The sequence below is a fragment of the Malaclemys terrapin genome, chromosome 12 (genome assembly GCF_027887155.1).
Source record: "Malaclemys terrapin pileata isolate rMalTer1 chromosome 12, rMalTer1.hap1, whole genome shotgun sequence".
Taxonomy (NCBI): Eukaryota; Metazoa; Chordata; order Testudines; family Emydidae; genus Malaclemys; species Malaclemys terrapin.
This window is the reverse complement of record NC_071516.1, coordinates 15,715,905-15,734,584: the sequence shown is the minus strand read 5'-3', so window position 1 is coordinate 15,734,584 and position 18,680 is coordinate 15,715,905. Positions and strand designations below refer to the sequence as shown.

The window sequence follows — 18,680 nt, the reverse complement described above, 5'->3', positions numbered from 1 at the left end:
ATATGTTCCATTCTACGCATCCGATGAAGTGGGCTGTAGCCCACGAAAGCTTATGCTCAAATAAATGTGTTAGTCTCTAAGGTGCCACGAGTACTCCTGTTCTTTTTGCGGATACAGACTAACACGGCTGCTACTCTGAAACCTGCCAGTTTTGTTTGCTTGAAACTAATCAGCTCTCTTGCTCATTTCAGTTCACCACAATCTGAGGGCTGGTCTGTTAACTGTTGCATATTACTTGCCAGCTCCCTGTGGAAGTCATTTCAGCTTCCCTCTGAATGAGATGCGTGCATACGTGTGTGTGTGTGTGTGTGTGTGTGTGTGTGTGTGTGTGTGTGTGTGCGCGCGCACTTGTGGTCAGCTTTTAAAATAATGCACTGGTGATTCAGAGAGATATTCATCAGCCTCTGGTGAAAAATTTGGAAAACAGACCTGTGCTGGTTACATTCAATTAGAAGTAAATACAAAGCAGCGTGAGAAATCGCTTCCGCCTACTGCTTCCCTTTTCCTGCTGTACACGAAAAGATAAGAAAACACTTAGAAGCTCTCTCCTAAGTTTACAAGGAGTAGCATAGGATTTCAGCTTGCAGCTCCCGCTAGCTCAAATTGGATCTGCATGCCTGCTAAATTCCATACTCCCCTTTTAGACATGGAGAGGGGTTTCCACGTGAAACCAATGGCTCTCAACGTTTTTAACAATGAACTATTTCCCCCTCCAAATTCTTCATCTTCCCTGTGTCTATTAAAATGCTCAGCTACATGAAAAGTAACATTAGGACACTACTGAGGAGACAGGGTGAAGATATACTTGTTTAGGTACCTCCTGCTTGCTTCACATTTTCTGTCTTGGCTGTTGAATTTATCTCCTGGGAGGAAGAATTTTACATTTGGTGTCTAATCACCTACTAATCATTAATTCTCTTAGACTGCAATGTTTCCAAGGATGCCTGCAGACCTTTATTCACAAATGTTCCAATCTGAACTGAAAGCCTCATTCTCTTGTCCCATGGAGACCAGGGTATCAATAGCTGTCACTAAGCACAAAGGCCTCATCCAGCCACTGTATCATAGAGCAGTCGGCATGCTTGTTTTAGTTAAAGCAATAAAGGGGAAACTTGTCACATGTTTTTGTTCAATGTAATGTAGTCAGGACATTCCAAGAGAACACAAGCCAGAGGAACTCTCTTCCCTCGTTCTTTTTACTACTTAAAGAAGCAGCCTAAAAAGGCCTCAAACGATTATCATTTGAACATCTGATTCTGCTAAATGGTGACTTTTTATTATGCTCATTTTTTATGTTTTTTATTTTGATATTTGATTAACATTCCAGGGACCTGAATCTCATTTACGTTAATGTCTCTCTAATGAGATTCAGGCCCCAAGTGTTTGGGATTTCTGTTCCCAAAAGAGACAGTACTGGGTTAAGCTAGAGCTTTGGTGAAGAGGAGGCAATAGAGAGTCATGGTTAGAGCAAGTGATAGAGCGTGAGACCTATAGGTTCTATTCTTGACTCTTTTGGTGCTGACTTACTCTGAGACCTTGGGCAAGGCCATATGTCTTTCTGTGCCTCCCTTTCCTCTCCATTGTGTCGATAAACTATCTTGAGACAATGGTTCCAAGGTACTTTGAACACTTCTAAAGAAAGGTGCTATAGAAGCACAGTGTACATTATTATTAACTACATACCGAAATGTGGAGCCAATGCACTTCTGTGTAGTTATATTTCACGCCTATATGGGGTCATTGGTACTGTTTAGGAGGGGAAAAAATGCTTTTTGCTGTTGCTAGCAGGGCCGGCTCTAGGCACCAGCATTCCAAGCATGTGCTTGGGGCGGCACTTTTTAAGGGGCTTTTTTTTTTTTTTTTGGCTTGGGGCGGCAAAAAGCCTGTAGCCGGCCTTGCTTGCTAGCATGTGATTCTCTCCTTTTTCAAGCACTGGTGAAGGTAAAACATAATCTTCTCAAGCAGATTATCTAGTGTTTGGTTATCATTTCTGGAGTTTGACCAAAACAAACAAACAGATAACTGTAGGGGGTCGACCAACACAAATGGGTTTTTAAAGGGAAAGTTACTGAGGAATAGACTCAAATGGAACAGGGTAGTTGATGCCTATATAAAGAGCGATATGTAGCAGCTGGTTATGGGTTTGCAGGTGTATTAATAGGTGAGATATATGAGTGTTGTTTTACAGTGATGGATAAGATTTATTATACTTGTGTGGAAATGTGAATTTACTTAACGTTAAGAAGGATAAACTGTATAATTTAAGGGATTCGATTTTCTGTTCATGTATGTTAATGACAGAAATAAAAAGTTTAAACAACACCATACACATCCTCTATGTCTCAAGTAAAACACAAAGGGTCTAATTCACCACGGGTGCAACTCTGACTGGTTAAGCACAGGGTAAGCAATCCTGGGGAAAATTAACCCATGCTAGCCTAGTCTGCGATTGCATGGCCACATTCCTGTGCCTGCTTCCACACACGTGCTGTGTCTGGATATTTCAATCAGTAGAGCATCCCAAGCTTCATAGCCTGCAATTCAGTATGCTGCCCTATGCTTTCATTCACAGGGTGGGGTGGGACAACTTATCTGCCCAGTCTAGGGATTGTGGGAAGAAATGGTCTACAGCCGCAGAGTTCATTTCTTGGCATGCCCTCTCCAAGGGTCTGTCTCAACCCTGGGCTGTGGAAACTTTCTCCCCTCTTTGTGATGACCCCATGTTCCTTCTTCAGGGATGGGATTACTCTCTCTAGCCTGTTTCCATGTAAGCTGCAAGTCAGACTTCCTTGCCTTAACTATCCCCCAATATCCTATGAAGAGTCCGCTATTATAGGGAATGGCTTCAGAACTGCCACACACATACCTTGGGTGTTTCCCACCCTTGGGTGGGAATCACGTTATGCAGGACTCTGTAGCTGCCTCAGTTTCCCCACTTTCAGCTGGGCTCAGCCACAGCACTACTGAGCTGTGCCTCAGTTTCCCCACATTCAGCTGAGCTCTTGGCTGCAGCAACACTGAGCTGTGTGTGACGCTGGAGAAACTGCAAACAGGAAGCTGAGCAGAGGGGAGGAGGAAGCTGAGCAGAGGCAGAACGATAGTCCACTTCTGGTTGAGAAGGGGCCTATGGGAAGGGAGGGTAGGACTATCACATGTCAATTGTTGTGTCCACCTGCGGTTGCATGTCTTCACTGCAATCACCTCCAGATAGTAATAAGCATAATAAGCATTATTAACATCTACCACAGGGTCAGCCTTATAGCTCCAGGCATGGCGGTTGCCTCACTGTGTAACACTGATAAAGGAGTGTGAATGCAAAGCCGGTTCAGGGGAAAACCCAGAGCTGAGCTTAAGTTAAGCCTTCAGTAAAGATAAGAAGGCACAGCGTGGGAACAGCCTCTTTGAGTGGGGAGAGGTGAAGGAGAGTGAAGTGTCATTTGGTTAAATGTTTCTTTACCACCTCACTACCACAGTCCACTGCAACACGCCTCTCAGACTTCTGGGTAGTCGGAAGTGACAATGATGCTTCAGGTTTCAGAGTGGTAGCCGTGTTAGTCTGTATCCGTAAAAACAACGAGGCGTCCTTGTGGCACCTTAGAAACTAACAAATTTATTTGGGCATAAGCTTTTGTGGGCTAAAACCCACTTCATCAGATGCATGGAGTGAAAAATACACTAGGCAGGTATAAATATACAGCACATGAAAAGATGGGAGTTGCCTTACCGAGTGAGGGGTCAGTGCTAATGAGGTCAATTCAGTTAGGGTGGATGTGGCCCATTCCTAACAGTTGACAAGAAGGGGTGAATATCAACAGATCCCTCTTTGTTAGTCTCTAAGGTGCCACAAGGACTCCTTATTTTTTTTAAATGATGCTTCAGATTCCAAATCCAATATACATTCTCCAGAATAGTTACTTGGTTTATAGCCCCCAGAGACTCTGCTGTGTAATTTAGACATAGCACAGTGCGCGAGAGTAACAAACAGAGCAGAAATGGGGTGAGGAAGGATGTAAGCTGCAGTGATAACATCTCAGTTACTCAGCTTTGCTACATGCACATCACTGTAATTCAGTTACATTTTATCAAAATAAATAAATAAATGAACACATGCACTGCAGGTGATGGAAGCAGCAGGGGGCTTCATGAAATGGAGACCGAGATTTCTTTGAAAAGTGTGATGAAACGCTTATGGCACTAAGTTGACTAATAACACGAGAAACTCAGCAAAAACTCCACTGTGAAGCCCTCCATTCCGCACTTCCCTGTGGTTTCTCTCAGTACCTGCTAGAAACACATAGTAGCATTGCTGAGCCCTTAAGCCATCCTTTCATTAGTCATTTGTGTGAGCACTGTCTGATTTTCAAACGTGCCTAGACACCTAACACCTATTCATTTCAATAGGATTTAGGCACCAAACACACTTAATCGCTCTGTTTCCCATCTGCTAAATGGAATACTAGTATTTCCCAGTGATGATAACTATATTAAAGATCGTAAGGTGCTCAGATACTACAGTAATAAATACGCACAATTACCTAACACAGATAGATTTTAAGACTGGAAGAAGGGGCCATTATGATCATCTAGTTCTGCATAACCTGGAGCAAAGAATCTAACCCAGTAATTTCTGTATCAAACCCATCATTTTTGTTTGAGCTAGAGCTTATCAATTAGAATGTTATCCAGTCTCAATTTAAAGCCTTCAAGTGATGGAGCATCCACATGTCTCTAGGGGAATTGTTCCAGTGCTTAATTACCCTCACAGTTATTAAAGGAAGCACAGATAAGCCTGCACTTCTCCTCTTCCTTCAATTTTGCTTTACTATCAGGGGTTATACCTGACATTCCCTATGAACTAGTCTGGTTTCAGATGTCCATATAAACCAGCTGCAGGTTCCTCTAGGTTTACAGGAACTACATTTGATATATCTAGTCATTTCATTTTCTCTTTAGCTCCAGTGAACCTTTAGACTGTTACTTCCTCAAGGCAGGGAAATGTTAAGTGTTTGGCAAACTTCTAATGATACAGCGCTATGTAACTGTAAGGACAATTGACTGATCTGCTCTAATATTTGGCAAGATTCTTTTAAAGATAATTTTTTAAATTAGCCCAAAATATAGGCCCGAATTTTCAGAACTGCATAGCTATCACTGCAATTTGCACACATAATTGAGGTAGATCTACCCGCAAAACTATCAGTTTAGTGTCTAATTGGCCATTTACATGCACAATTATCATAGTTGCACAAACGACACTAGTAATTTTGCACTTAAATTAGGCATGAAATGTATGTTCAGTTTGACATGTGCTGTTTTGAATATCTGGTCCATAATCTTTACAAGGAAGTCAGAGAAGAGGATTGGAGTGTGAACAAGGTTATTGCTTGCTAAGAAGGGTAAGTAGGTGGGTTGTCTGCTTCACTGAGTTCAACACAGTCTGTGCAGACAAAATGCTAAGCAAGGAGCAAACACACAGAACTTGATTCTGGAACCTGTGCTCACACTGAGGGTATGTTGACATTTCCAACACTACAACACTGCAGCTACCTGCTGGAACGCTTCAATGTAGACACTACCTACGCTGAGAGGAGGGCTTCTCCCAAGAAGAGGCAGTAGGTAGGTCAATGGAAGAATTCTTCCGTTGACCTAGCACTGTCTACACTGGGGGTTAAGGTCAGTATATCTGCATTGCTCAGGGATTTGGATTTTTCACACCCCTGAGAAATGTAACCATACAGATGTAAGTTCTTAGTGGCACTTACCCAACTAGTCTCATTTTTTAAATCAATATAAAAGAAGTGAGAGAGCTCTCCTGACAACAAAATAAAAACCACCCCTAATGAGGGGCGGTAGCTTCAGTGCCTGGAGAGCATCCCCCACCAACGAAGCACTGTCATTAAAATAAAAAAGCTTTTTGTCTTTAAAACTTTTGTCATTCAAGGGGGTGTTTTTTTCACACCCTGAGCAGCAAAAGTTTTAACCACGAAAGTGCAGGGTAGACATAGCCTTAGTCCCACTCAGTGTGTGTTTGGATTGCAGTATCAAGCCCATAATCTTGTGTTATGTTTGCATCTGATGGTCTGGTTTTACTAGTAACCCTAAAAGTACTAGCTGAACATTAAACATTACATATATGTAAAAGTCAGAGCCCTACAGGGAAGTCTGAGCTAGAAAACAATGTCCTCTTTGACTTGAAACCACAAGAGAACACCCACAGCAGAATGCTTGATTCAAAGAGGAAAGTAAAAAGTAAGTCTGTTATTATAAAACAAACTCCGCTGTGTTTCATTAACAGTTGGACAGTTGTAGCTTTTTTGAATTAATTTAAAAAGCGAGAGTCACAATGATCACTAAAGAGTTAAAAACGGGGTAGGAGAGAGGAAAATTTGGTGAGCTCGGTTGATTGAATGAGTCCCTTTTAAACGTCACTTCTCTCTCTTTGAACACAGGAAAAGAGCTCCACAGCAGCATGCAGCACACTACAGACTAGCCTAGGTAATATCAAATATTGCATTTCTCTAATGCCTTTCATCTCAGGATCTGGTATTTTGCAGACATTAAGGCCTGGTCTACACTTGAAAGTTGTACCAGTATGTTGTACCAGTGTGACTTATGAGGAGAGGCTGAGGGAACTGGGCTTATTTAGTCTGCAGAAGAGAAGAGTGAGGGGGGATTTGATAGCAGCCTTCAATTACCTGAAGGGGGGTTCCAAAGAGGATGGAGCTGGGCTGTTCTCAGTGGTGGCAGATGACAGAACAAGGAGCAGTGGTCTCAAGTTGCAGTGGGGGAGGTCCAGGTTGGATATTAGGAAACACTATTTCACTAGGAGGGTGGTGAAGCACTGGAATGGGTTACCTAGGAAGGTGGTGGAATCTCCTTCCTTAGAGGTTTTTAAGGCCCGGCTTGACAAAGCCCTGGCTGGGATGATTTAGTTGGTGTTGGTCCTGCTTTGAGCAGGGGATTGGACTAGATGACCTCCTGAGGTCTCTTCCAACCCTAATATTCTATGTTGGTTAAGGGGTATGATTTTTACCACTATCATTATACTGGTACAAGCCTAGTGTGGAAGCAATTATATTAGTATAAAGATGCCTTATAGCTTATACCTTTCTTGTATGGCAATAGTTACACCTTAAAGAAGTACCTTTACACTGATATAACTGCATCCATACTGGGGTGGGTGAGGATGGGTTACTGATTTAGATATACTGGTGTAATTAGAGTAGTACACATTTCTACTACAGAAAAGGCCTCATCTTCATGGCACTCAAGCAAAGTAGGTCATATTATTATATCCATTGTATGGATGGGTATAAATTGAGGCACAAAGTGATGAAGTCATTTGCCTGAGGACGCACAGTGATTCAGGGGCAAATCCAGGAAGAGAACTCAGGACTCCTGCCTGTCTTCCAGAAATTTGCTGGGATTTTCAAAGGTGCCTAAATTACTTGGGCTCTTAAATCACTTAGGTGTTTTGTAAAATCCCTCTCGAACACCACACTCAGTTGACCAGATCAACTTAGACTGGGGGGGGAGAGGGGAGGAATTAGTCTTTGATGAACAGTCAAGGCAGAATAACTGAGAATAATCACTTTCTGTTTAACAGTGAGAGAGCAAAATAACATAGCGCTTTTCATCCAAAGACATCCCAATCCTTTACAAAGGTACATAAGCAATAGGGTGGGAGAGGAAATAGGACCAAAGAGCAACAAGATGCCAGGGTTGTAAAAGTTCCTTTTAAATAGTTATTGCTTACAAATCCTTTGAGTTGAGCGGCTCTATATAAATGTGAGATTTACAGCTGGAATCCAGCATATCTAGGTAATAACAATAGCTTATTGCATGAATTCAGCTTACAGTTCTTCTGCAAGGAAATAAAGCCAATGGGTGAGGAACATTATTTTGTTAAAAATACAATTCTGAGAAGTAACTCGAGTTTTTGTGTTAAAAACCAAATATAGATTCCTTACTATGACTTGTCTTTAAAATTTTCCCCAAGTTTGAGCTTAAATTGTATGTGCCTTGTCCTGTTCCTGCTGTGCTATTCACATGCAGGAGTTATGGTTTATGTATTACTCTCCATGCTTCAAAGCTTCTATTTCCAACATGCTTTAGAGCATGGGCCAGATTGTCATACAAGTCAGATGCAAAATGTGCTTGTCTAATTTGCACACATGTAAACAGAATAACTTACACCACTAATTAACTACATGCAAGCACAATTATCCAAATTATATGTGCAATCTTTGCACAAATTAACTGCAACATAACATGCCTAACTTGGTTAAAAATCTGTCCTTTTGCCCATTATTAAAAGGCAGTCACCTCTGGGGAAGAGCACGGTGTCTGTTTAACAGCTCACAGAAACATTACACAACTGTTTAAGATATATTGAATCAAAAAGTAAAACTGTTTTAACTTTTCAAATAAATTCAGCCTTCTGCAAAGCCAATTTGGCACAAAGCCAAGGGGCTATTTAAACTCTATCTAAGTCCTGAAAATAGAACTTAACGGGACTGAGGTTGTCCATAGGTTCTTGGGATGGTCCAAGGTGAATTTCACCTTAATTTAGCTTCTAATTTTTGAACTGAAGAGATCTTTCCTGTGCAAAATGTTCTTAATGAAACAATTACAACCTCTTTACTGCATACAAAGAAAATCTCTTGGTCTGGGTTCACCTCCTTTTTTTTTCCTGACTCAGTTTTCATACATACAAATATAGGATTTCAACAGTTTCCTGTGGGCACTAGAAAAAAAGAGAAGCCCAGCTAGCAATACTCACATTCCAGTGCTACTGCACACCCAGTTCCCTCAGGCAACTCTGAATTAAGCAATGTCAGTACTTCAGCGTCATTAGCCACTGGGGGGAGGGGGGTTCAGGGGAACCTGAGCAGATCAAGGTTCAGTTCTTGATCCCCGTGTAATGCTGGGCAACTCAGTTATGTCTGTCTTACCCTCATTTCCCAATCTGTAAAATGGGGATAATAATATTTCCTCTCTCTGCTACCTTTTGTCTATCTTGTCTATTTATACTATAAGCCCTTCATGGCAGGGACTGTCTCTTACTTAGTGTCCGGATGGTATCTAGCATAACCAGAAACTTGATCTTGGGTGGGGTCTCTAGACTGGGGCTATGTAATGTAAAATAATATCCTCCCCCACCCCATTTATTGGCCTTCCAATGCCAATAAGCCTGATGGGAGCTTACAAGGAGGAAACTGAAGGTATCTGCAACTTCCTCCTTGAATTACCAGTGACCATGCCAAACCGGTAAGAATATAGCATCATGCTAGCACCATTCTTTGTTCCTGACACACAGGCTTCTGTTTCTGTTCTCAGAGATCTAACACAATGTAAAATACAAAAGCAAATGTCCCAGATCAGTGGTTTTCAACCTGTGGTCCGCAGCCCCCTGGGGGTCTGCAGACTATGTCTAAGATTTCCAAAGGGGTCCACACCTCCATTCGAAATTTTGTAGGGGGCCACAAATGAAAAAAGGTTGAGCTCCACTGCCCGAGTTCAATATGGCTTGTCCAGTCAGTGGCTCTAGCTTTAACAAGCAGATCATTGTTCTGCCACTCTTGGGAGCATGGCAGTGGTGCAGGCTCCCCGTGCAGCGCTCCAAATGTTCTGCGCTAAACACATGAAGAAGAGGAAGCAGCCTCAGAATGATCAACCACAAGATAAAACTGAAAGGATATGAGATCTGCCGGCTCATAGCTTCCGAGCACCCAAAAACAGCAGCTTGCATGCAAAACACAGATTTAAGAGAAAAAAAAAATGCAGGCCAACACCATGCCGTAAAAACTAATCAATATAATAGAGAGGGAAAATGTTCTCCTTACAAAGAATTTGTGGGTAATGCAGGCACACACACGATCTCTCTCAACCTATGTTAGAAGGATTTTTAAAAGAGGGATTATTTCAGAGAGAGGGTAGTCGAAATGGTGGAATCAGACATTAACGGTGGAATCAAATAGGATGAATGGGACAAATTCATCCCTCATGTAACTCTGCTGAAGACAATGGAGTTCCTACAAGTGGGGTGAGTTTGGCACATCGGATATAAGCACCATATGGACAGCAATAAAGAGAACTATACAGGATCAGACTTCGAAAAGGCAGTACAGGGAGGTGCTAGCAAAAACCTTCCAAGGAAACCCAATGACATGTTTTATGATCTGTCAAAGATAGGTGGTCATGGGTCTGTAGTTTCAAGTTATCTGACTGCTGGACAACTGCAGCCCCATCGACACTGTGCAGGCAGCATCAGCTTCCTATTTTGAGTCTTAAAAGGAAGAGAACTTGCTGAACATTAATTTTCATTAGTTAATAGACCATTCCCAGCCAGTTGCTAAAAGGCTCCTGTACATTTTCAGCAACACAGTCTCTACTAGTTATAATCATAACAACCACCACCACCACTCGCCTGCTTTATTTCTTTCACTTCTGTACAATTTAAACTAAAAAGGAGTGAATACAAAAGTTGAAATGTACTGAGGGGAAGAAATAAAAATCAGCGCCAAGCAAATTTTATTACCTAAAAGCTTTGGATTTTACTAGCCTGCTCTGGTTTCAGATGTCATAAACCATACAGGTGTAACGCTGTCATATTGCTCTCAGGGCCGGCTCCAGGCACCAGCTTAACAAGCAGGTGCTTGGGGCGGCCAAGAGAGAGGGGCGGCACCTGCGGCAATTCGGGGGCGGCAGGTCCCTCATTCCCTCTAGGAGCGAAGGACCTGCCGCCGATCTGCCGCCGCCAATCGCGGCTTTTTTTTTTTGCTTGGGGTGGCAGAAATGCTGGAGCCGGCCCTGATTGTTCTGCACCCATATGAACCTTATTATGTTAGACTGAACTGAAATCCAGTGAATATTTCCAAGTTTAGAATAAATCCTCATAAAGAAACTGTCCATATTTTCCCCATATACATGCACATCTGTTCGGAAGCACATCTGTTTGAGAGAGTATAACATTAATCTTTTGAATTTGCAGTTCAATATCCTTAAGTCTGACTGTAAAATTATGATAAAACTAGAAATATCTGTTCCTGTCTCCACCAGGAAATGTAAATCCCTCTTTGACTGCTATTGATTAAAGGAAAGAAGTGAAGCACTGTTATTTCCCCCCACCTCTGTCCCTTCATGTCATAAAAATCCCCTTCACTGTGATAAACATCCCACTGGTGGGCAATATCTTGGGAAGGTAAATGATACCAACTTGTAAGCAACATAAGGAATGAGTAAGTGCTGATTGGTCATTTATGTCATAGAGCCATATGATTTAATACATAGTGTCCTGGGTCATAAATTTGTCAGCTCCATAAACTAAGCGATTGCAAATGTTTAAATCAACAGACTGAGGTACACCAAATACAGGATTGCTGTTTATTGCCCTAAACCCTTTGCTCACACTCCTTACACATAAGCACAGTCCAGAAGAAATAAATAAGGACCACTCACGTAAGGGCCAAGGTCTCGATCCTGCAAGATGCTGAGCACTCTGGCCTAATCCAGGAAAACACTTACTCATGTGCTTAAATTCAAGCATATGCTTAGACCCACTAAAGTCAGTGGGATTGTTCATGTGCTTAAAGTGTTTTGCTGGATCAGGCTAGAAGATTTAGTACCTGACTGTTCAAGCCCTGAATGCAAGAGGAAAGTTTGAAGGATCTGGCCCTGACTTTGGCTAATCAAAGTTAATTTTTGTATCTGTGACTGATATACTTGTATCATTTCCACATACTACTGTAACTTCTGGAAACACCAATCAAAAATTGTCCTTACTTCCTGAACAATATTAGCTGAAACCAGGAGGGACTAAGAAAGGTGATAGCTTAAAAGATTGCCATGTCCGACAGGAATACTGCTCAGTTACTCAGCCATCCTTTTATCCAAGACTTTTAATGGTGAAAGTGACAACGGTCCACCTTACAAGGATATTAAATTCCATAAAATGATGTCTTAGATCATCTGTCTTTGTGCTAGACAAGGGGTCAAACTCTACTCTCATTTAGACCAGTATAAATGTGAAGTTCTTCCTTTGATTTCAATGCATTTACACCAGTGTAACTCAGAGCAGAATTTGAGTCTGATCATTGATGTTTGGGTCAGACTCCAATGCACATGAACCATAGGTTGTATAAAAAACTCCCACTGTTTCTGTGACTACATCATCCCAATTCACAAGTGAGGTCCTTCCCTAAACTCATTTACCCTTTCCCTACAGACTAATGCACCCAATAAACATGTCTTCTCTCTATTTACAACTTCATAGCAGGCTATCAAACTTCTCTTTGAAATCAGTCCCAGCACTGTGTACTTAAATTATCCTCCTGTCCCCGTATGACACCCCAACTGTTGCTGGTGTATGTATTTCTTATTGGGGTTGTATATCCAGAAAAAGAAAGAAAGGAATTGTTACAACAGATGACAACTGGAACTGCAAGCAAAGTATTAAATAAAGACATGATTCAGCATCTGCTCAGTGAATTAAATATATCCCAGGCAAAACATTAAAATGCATATGCTGAGGGATTAAACTAGGGAGAAGTGAACTTGTCTGGGCTAATTTCAAACCCACTTAAAACCCTACTATTAATCTGCTCAATTGGTAGGTGGGTTTGCTATCCACTTAGGAGAGACTTTGTAGAAAGGAGGCAGAGACAGAAGGAAATTCAATGGAAAAAAAATAGGGTGAAGTAGTTGAGAAGAGAGAGGAGCAAAGGGAAAAGCAAACAGAGAGATTATGAAAAAAAATGAGCAAGCAATGGGGAGAGAGAAACTCTAAAAAGTAATGGAAAAGGGAAGCCTAGTTTGTATAGTGTCATATACAGGACACCCGCCTGTGTCAGTCAAGCTTTTTGGGGAGGGGGATCTTGCAAACTGGCCCCATATTTTTCCAACTAAAGAGATGCACTGGCTTCTCTTTAGTTGGAAAAATATGGGGCCAGCTTCTCCTCTCATTTGCATGGATGAGACTCAAGGAGTTATACTGATGTAAGCGAGAGGACAATAAGGTTTTACAAGTCTTTTAATCACAGATCAGGGCAGGGAAGAATTTACATTAGAGGGCAAAAAAGATTTGGGAACGCCAACTAGTTTGGAAAATTAATTAAAAAAATAGTTTTAATTGGTTTGCAAAACCTCAACCCTCACCCCCAGAGGATCATCCAGTTCTGTCTTAAATTAACTCACATGAGTTATAGGGAGCGTATTATTAACTCTTTGGAAACTGTAGCTGAATGTACACACTGCCCAAATCCAACTCTCATTAAAGTCAAAGGGCGTGGTTGCTGTCTGTTCTTTCACTGGACTGGAAGCTGGATGAGCCCTTAGCATTTATTATCTGGAATAAAAAGACTCTACGGGTTAGATGCATTCAGAAGTATGCTTGGCACCCTCTAGTTGGCAGGAATGTAATCTGCATAGCCCATGTAATCCAGTGAGAGAGAATGGCAAAATGGTTCAAAGACCGTGAGATCAGCTGTGAGCCTTCACTGGAAACTCCAGCGTGAACCCAACATTGAACTGATTTCTGAGGTTGAAAAATGGGGTAGGTAGTTATTTCACAAAATAATAAAAATCACAAAAGGCCTAAAATGAAACAAAAAGAGGCTGTTTTGAGAGTTAAACTGGCTCAATTGGAAGTAGGAATTGTTGGACATCTAATGACAGAGAAAGAGGAGAGTCTGTTAGTCTATAAGGTGCCACAGGCCTCTTTGAGAGTCTGAATGTGATTTCTATTCCAGAAAAGTTGGCGTAAACTTTGGCCTCTGAGGTTTTCACAAACAAATCTCCAAACTTTTTGAAGTTCACCATCACTCAACTTCAGAGACCTCACACATGTTGGTGAGTGCGAACATGTTGCTTCTTTGTATTTATGTTTACACATGTCCCCCCATAGGGTTATCTCCATTACAAAATGAACTAACACGCTTCCCTATCCCCTACTCCCCAACCATCTGCACATTTCATTAATTCTAAAATCTCTTACCTGGACCACAGGATGGCTCCCCGTTGGTGCTTTGACTGCTCCTCGACTCCCCTCTGTTTCATAGTGTGCCCGATGGTGAGGTTTTGGCTGCACTTCAATGCGCAATTCATAAGAGCCAGACTGATTGGAGAGTGGCCACTCAAGAGGTGGGAGGGATGCAACAGGTACGCTGGACAGGAAAAGATCAGGCAGTTTGAAAAACTCTATGAGATGTAGGTGTGATGCTGGCAAACCAGCTAACCAACAAACCCATAACAACTTAACAAGAGGCATTGCAATTGTAATCATGACAATTCACTTGTGTGTGAATATCAAAGAGATGTAAGTAGACCAGCAATCACTAACCCATTCATCTTTAGTAACAGGAATCAAGGGAGATGCTAAATGTATAAGGGAGATGCTAAATATCCTGTAGAAGTTTCCAATGTAACCAAATTAGCTTGTAGATGCTAAGTCCCTTTCGTGTCTTAATTGCCTTTACATCGGGTACGAAGTGTGTTCAGTCAACATTAAGATCAAAGATGTGAGACACTGCATGAAACTAATAATATTACGTATATTGTTTTCAGCTTATCTATCCCTGTAATAATGAATGACAGGCAGTTGCCTTATGTAAACCAGGCTACCTGGGTTACCTGTGGATGCATAGCAAATAGAATGTTAATTTCCAAGTGATGGGTCAGTGTGCACTCAACAAAGAAGAATCCGCAGTCACATGCTGCGCTCATCACACTTGACAGCCTGTTTCAGTTATAAAAGAAAGCTCAGACCCGATCCTGCTATCTCTGGTCTGCTGAACTTTTAACAGGGAAAGTTTAAGCCGTGGCACTGAGATCTCCAAGTAGTTACTTGAAATACCCTGGAAAATGCATGGAAAGGCTCTCACAGACTCTACATCTAAGCTGCCCTTTGGGTTCTAACCTTTTGGGATGATTCCTGAGAGACTTGTGTGCACGCCAGCAGATTCACCATCTTAGGTACAGCTCTGATCTAAGGACTGTGCAATCACTTGTAATGTATATGATCCTTTTCACCATTTAATAACTCTCTTCTTTTTTATTAGTAATAAATCTTTAGTTACTTTACTGAAGATTGGCTGACAGCATGATATTTGGGTTAGATCTGAAATATCTATTGACCTGGGGTTAAGTGTCTGATCCTTTGGGAATGGTAGAACCTCATGTATGGTGAATTGGGTTTTCAGTATACTCTCATCATAAAGACAGTTGTCTGGATGGTGAACTGGGGGCTCAAATGCCTAATGGGGACAGTGTTTTGGTTTCTTGTTAACGGAAGCTCATTTTGTTATTGGTCTGGTAAATCTAATCATAGAATAAACCACCAGTTTTTGGGGTGTGTCTCCCCTGTTTCTTGCAGTCTGCCCTGAGTGTTGCACTTTCAGTTGTGATCCACTTTAGGCACTGGTCACAGTAGGTACTCATAAAAGTACTTGTAAACACTTCCTCTCCCTAGGTCTAAGGTGCTGTGGGTGAACTCCTGGCCCAACTGAAGTCACTGGGAATTTTGCCATTAACTTCAATGCTGTCAGGACATTACCTTGTACCCTTAATTACAAATGCCACCAAAAAATAGGATTAGCAAATCTTTCTGCAAGTCACACTCCACGCAGAGACACGGTAGATTCCTAATAAAATTATTTAATGGAGAGCGTGCACTTATATCTGATCTTTGCCATGCACCTTAGATTTTAATCATTTACTGTGAAATAATAAATCTCCATTTACTTAGTTCTGTAAACCGTGGTTTTTGTTTTTGCTTATATAAAAAGAACAAAGTGATGTATAATATACATGAAAACAAAGATAATAATGCACAAAAACCCTAATAAAATGCTAATGTTTCTTACCAGATACTACATTTCCCTGTTATTAAAGTACAGGAAAATCTAATATTATAAAATTACAGTAAGAGAAAATATGTTCAGTGCTGGCAATGGATCTTAACCAACTATTACCTCATTGAGATAAACTTCAGCAAAGACTCCTCTGATCAGACAACCCATAGAATTTAATGTCCTATATATTTTTGCATTAGATTTGTGGTTACTAGAGGACAATGTGTTAAATCACACAGGGTCCAAGTCTGTGGGCTGCTGAGTAGCTTCAGTTCCCACTGGAATCACATCAGTGAGACTTGAGAGCATTCAGTACCACAAAGGATTGAATCCATAATTTCCAAATACATCACCGCATATTGAGGCACCAATCCTAAAGCATGATCTGAGGCAAAGTAACTTCACACAAGGACCAACACTGGTGAATCATACTGCAGGATTGGGGGCCTTATACTTTAAGCTTCTTGGGAGGGAAACAGTATTCGTCTTTGAAGCGTGCCAGTGGCGCTGAATAAATTACATACAGTGCTTCCACTGGTAAAGTCGATCTGTTTATACGACTCTTTACAGCAATGCAGCGTATCTGTAAAGAATTTGATGAGAGTCAAGGAATAAACCTAGCAAGTGAAAATACAAAAACGTGAAAAGTACAACATACCTGCAGATGGGTATTGCAGGCACCAGCTGCTTTGGCCAAGACGGAGGTACTAACAAAATGGATTCAGGTGCTGAGTTTCTCCTGTCTTCCTGATCACAAGGCCCAAGGTAATCAACGGTCTGAAAGAATGCTGGAATGCTGTTTTTGTGGGAAGGCACTGATGGGGGATCAGGGCTGGTTTTCCAAATTTTCATGGGAACACCACAGGGAGGATCCGTGCTAAGGTTGTTCATAGCATCCATGAGACTAGATGAGCTGGGCAACTGGGTGTAAGTGAGCAAAGAGCTGTCTTCTCTCAAAGGGATGTGAGGAGAGGCTTGTGGAGAAGGGGTCCTTGACTGTCGTGGAGAAGTGGAAGGCGGCTGAGTGTTGTAGAGCTCAGTGCAAGAGTACCTCCGTTTTGCACCTGGCGATGAAGACCTTGAGTTGGGACGGGGTGATGGTGAATGTGGTCCCAAGCAGGTATCCTCCGTGATGCTTGTTCGTGGTGACATTATTGGCGAGGTTCTAGGGGAATAATGAGTATGGATGTTTTGAAACTGTGGACAAAGGTCATCACTATGGCCATTATTTGGTGAAACACATGGTGATGTGTAAGGAGAGAAATTTGTCTCTGAAATGAAACTTGCAGATGAGCCGCTACTAGCTGGGCTCAAACACAGCGGTTCTCTGTAGCCCTCATGGCCAGGGACAGGCAGTGTAAACCTTGGGCTAGCGGTGGCTGAGTTGGACTGATGTTCTACCAAAAGATCTGTGTCTCTGCTGTGCAAGGGAACCCTTGGATTAGTCAGTTCATGGGATGGAGTGATTTCAATCCTAGGGCTCAAAGCAGAGGCCCCAGACTTTACAGGGTCCAAGTTGCATTTTGACCCTATGCTATCTGGCTGTCCATATCTGCCCATGTGATCTGCAGAAAGACTAGGAAAAGCCAGGGGGCTGTATGGCTTGAGGCCATAGTCCAAGACATCATCATGAGGGTATGTAACTCCAGTGGGTGGGCTGTTGGTTTTATGTGAAGGAGTCGATTCTTCTGGAAAAAGAAGGGTCTCTTTAAGCTATAGATATTACTACAGAAGCTGAGCAATCATGGATTAAAAAATGCATATTGATAAAATGGATGTGATCTGGTATTAGGTGAATAGTAGGTTGTTGTTTTTTACTATTTTTTACTGCAGTTAGTGCATGTGAAAGGTACTGGATTAACAGCTCAGGAAGCTTAAATCCTCAGAACAGGCACAGGATGGACAGTGACACTGCAAACTTCTCCACACTGTCCTGCCAATCTACTGCTACCTGAACCCTGACGTGGGGTCACCTGTGGGGGTGAGACGGTAGTTCAGTTTCCATGCCTGTTTAATCTTTGGCCTCTCTGCTGACACTGCCAACAGGGTACAAATTAATGCCAATTGTGGTGATGTGGTTTTTGTATATTTTTATCTGTCAGGAGCTAGACTGAGACTTAACATGTCACAAAACCAGATCCCAAAAGGACTGAATAAAACTAAAAGACAAAAAAGTGTTTTTCCATTTTCTCATATAGCAAAGTCTAGGTCAAATATGCTTCATGAAAACAAAGTTCAACACAAATATATAAATTACTAATTAATTCTGTTTTCACAGTGTGGTTGTAGCCTTCTAGGTCCCAGGACATGAGAGAGACAAGGTGGGTGAGCTAATATCTTATTGGTGGAAGAGACAAGCTTTCGAGCTCCACAGAGCTCTTCTTCAGGCCCGGAAAATGTAACCAGAATGTTTCAGTGTCAACACCTGTACCTTTGAGAACGAGGACTGAGCTATCAATCCATATCTAACCTGACACTAAAAATCATGGTCTCAACAGAGACACTGGCTTTATGGCTCATTACAACAATTTGTAACCTACTAAGCCTCTTTTGTCCTGTGACTGCAGAAGTGTTAATTGCCCACTTCATTTTCAGTGGTTTATTGCAACCATATACTTAACAATCTGTCCAACCTTGTATTTAGCTGTGACACTCTGGCAGCGGCGGCTCCAGGCACCAGCGCTCCAAGCGTGTGCCTGGGGCGATAAGCCGTGGGGGACACCCTGCCGGTCCCTGTGAGGGCAGCAGGCAGGCAGCCTTCGGCGGCATGCCTGCGGGAGGTCCGCCGGTCCTGTGGCTTCGGCAGCAATTCAGTGGTGGGTACGCCAAATC

At 42.0% G+C, this 18,680-nt stretch overlaps 1 protein-coding gene across 6 annotated transcripts in view; it reads right to left on the bottom strand.

The window, feature by feature from the left end:
* NFATC2 (nuclear factor of activated T cells 2) overlaps positions 1 to 18,680 on the bottom strand; it is a 126,814-nt gene that overhangs the window by 87,740 nt on the left and 20,394 nt on the right. For 3 of the 6 annotated variants that reach the window (XM_054046296.1, XM_054046295.1, XM_054046294.1), the window contains exons 2-3: positions 16,507 to 17,536; positions 13,994 to 14,162 (exon numbers count right to left, since the gene is read on the bottom strand). In XM_054046296.1, the coding sequence (XP_053902271.1) occupies positions 13,994 to 14,162; positions 16,507 to 17,536 (1,199 nt within the window). The remainder of the gene's footprint in view (positions 1 to 13,993; positions 14,163 to 16,506; positions 17,537 to 18,680) is intronic. The other 3 variants (XM_054046298.1, XM_054046299.1, XM_054046297.1) reach the window with 2 other exon arrangements.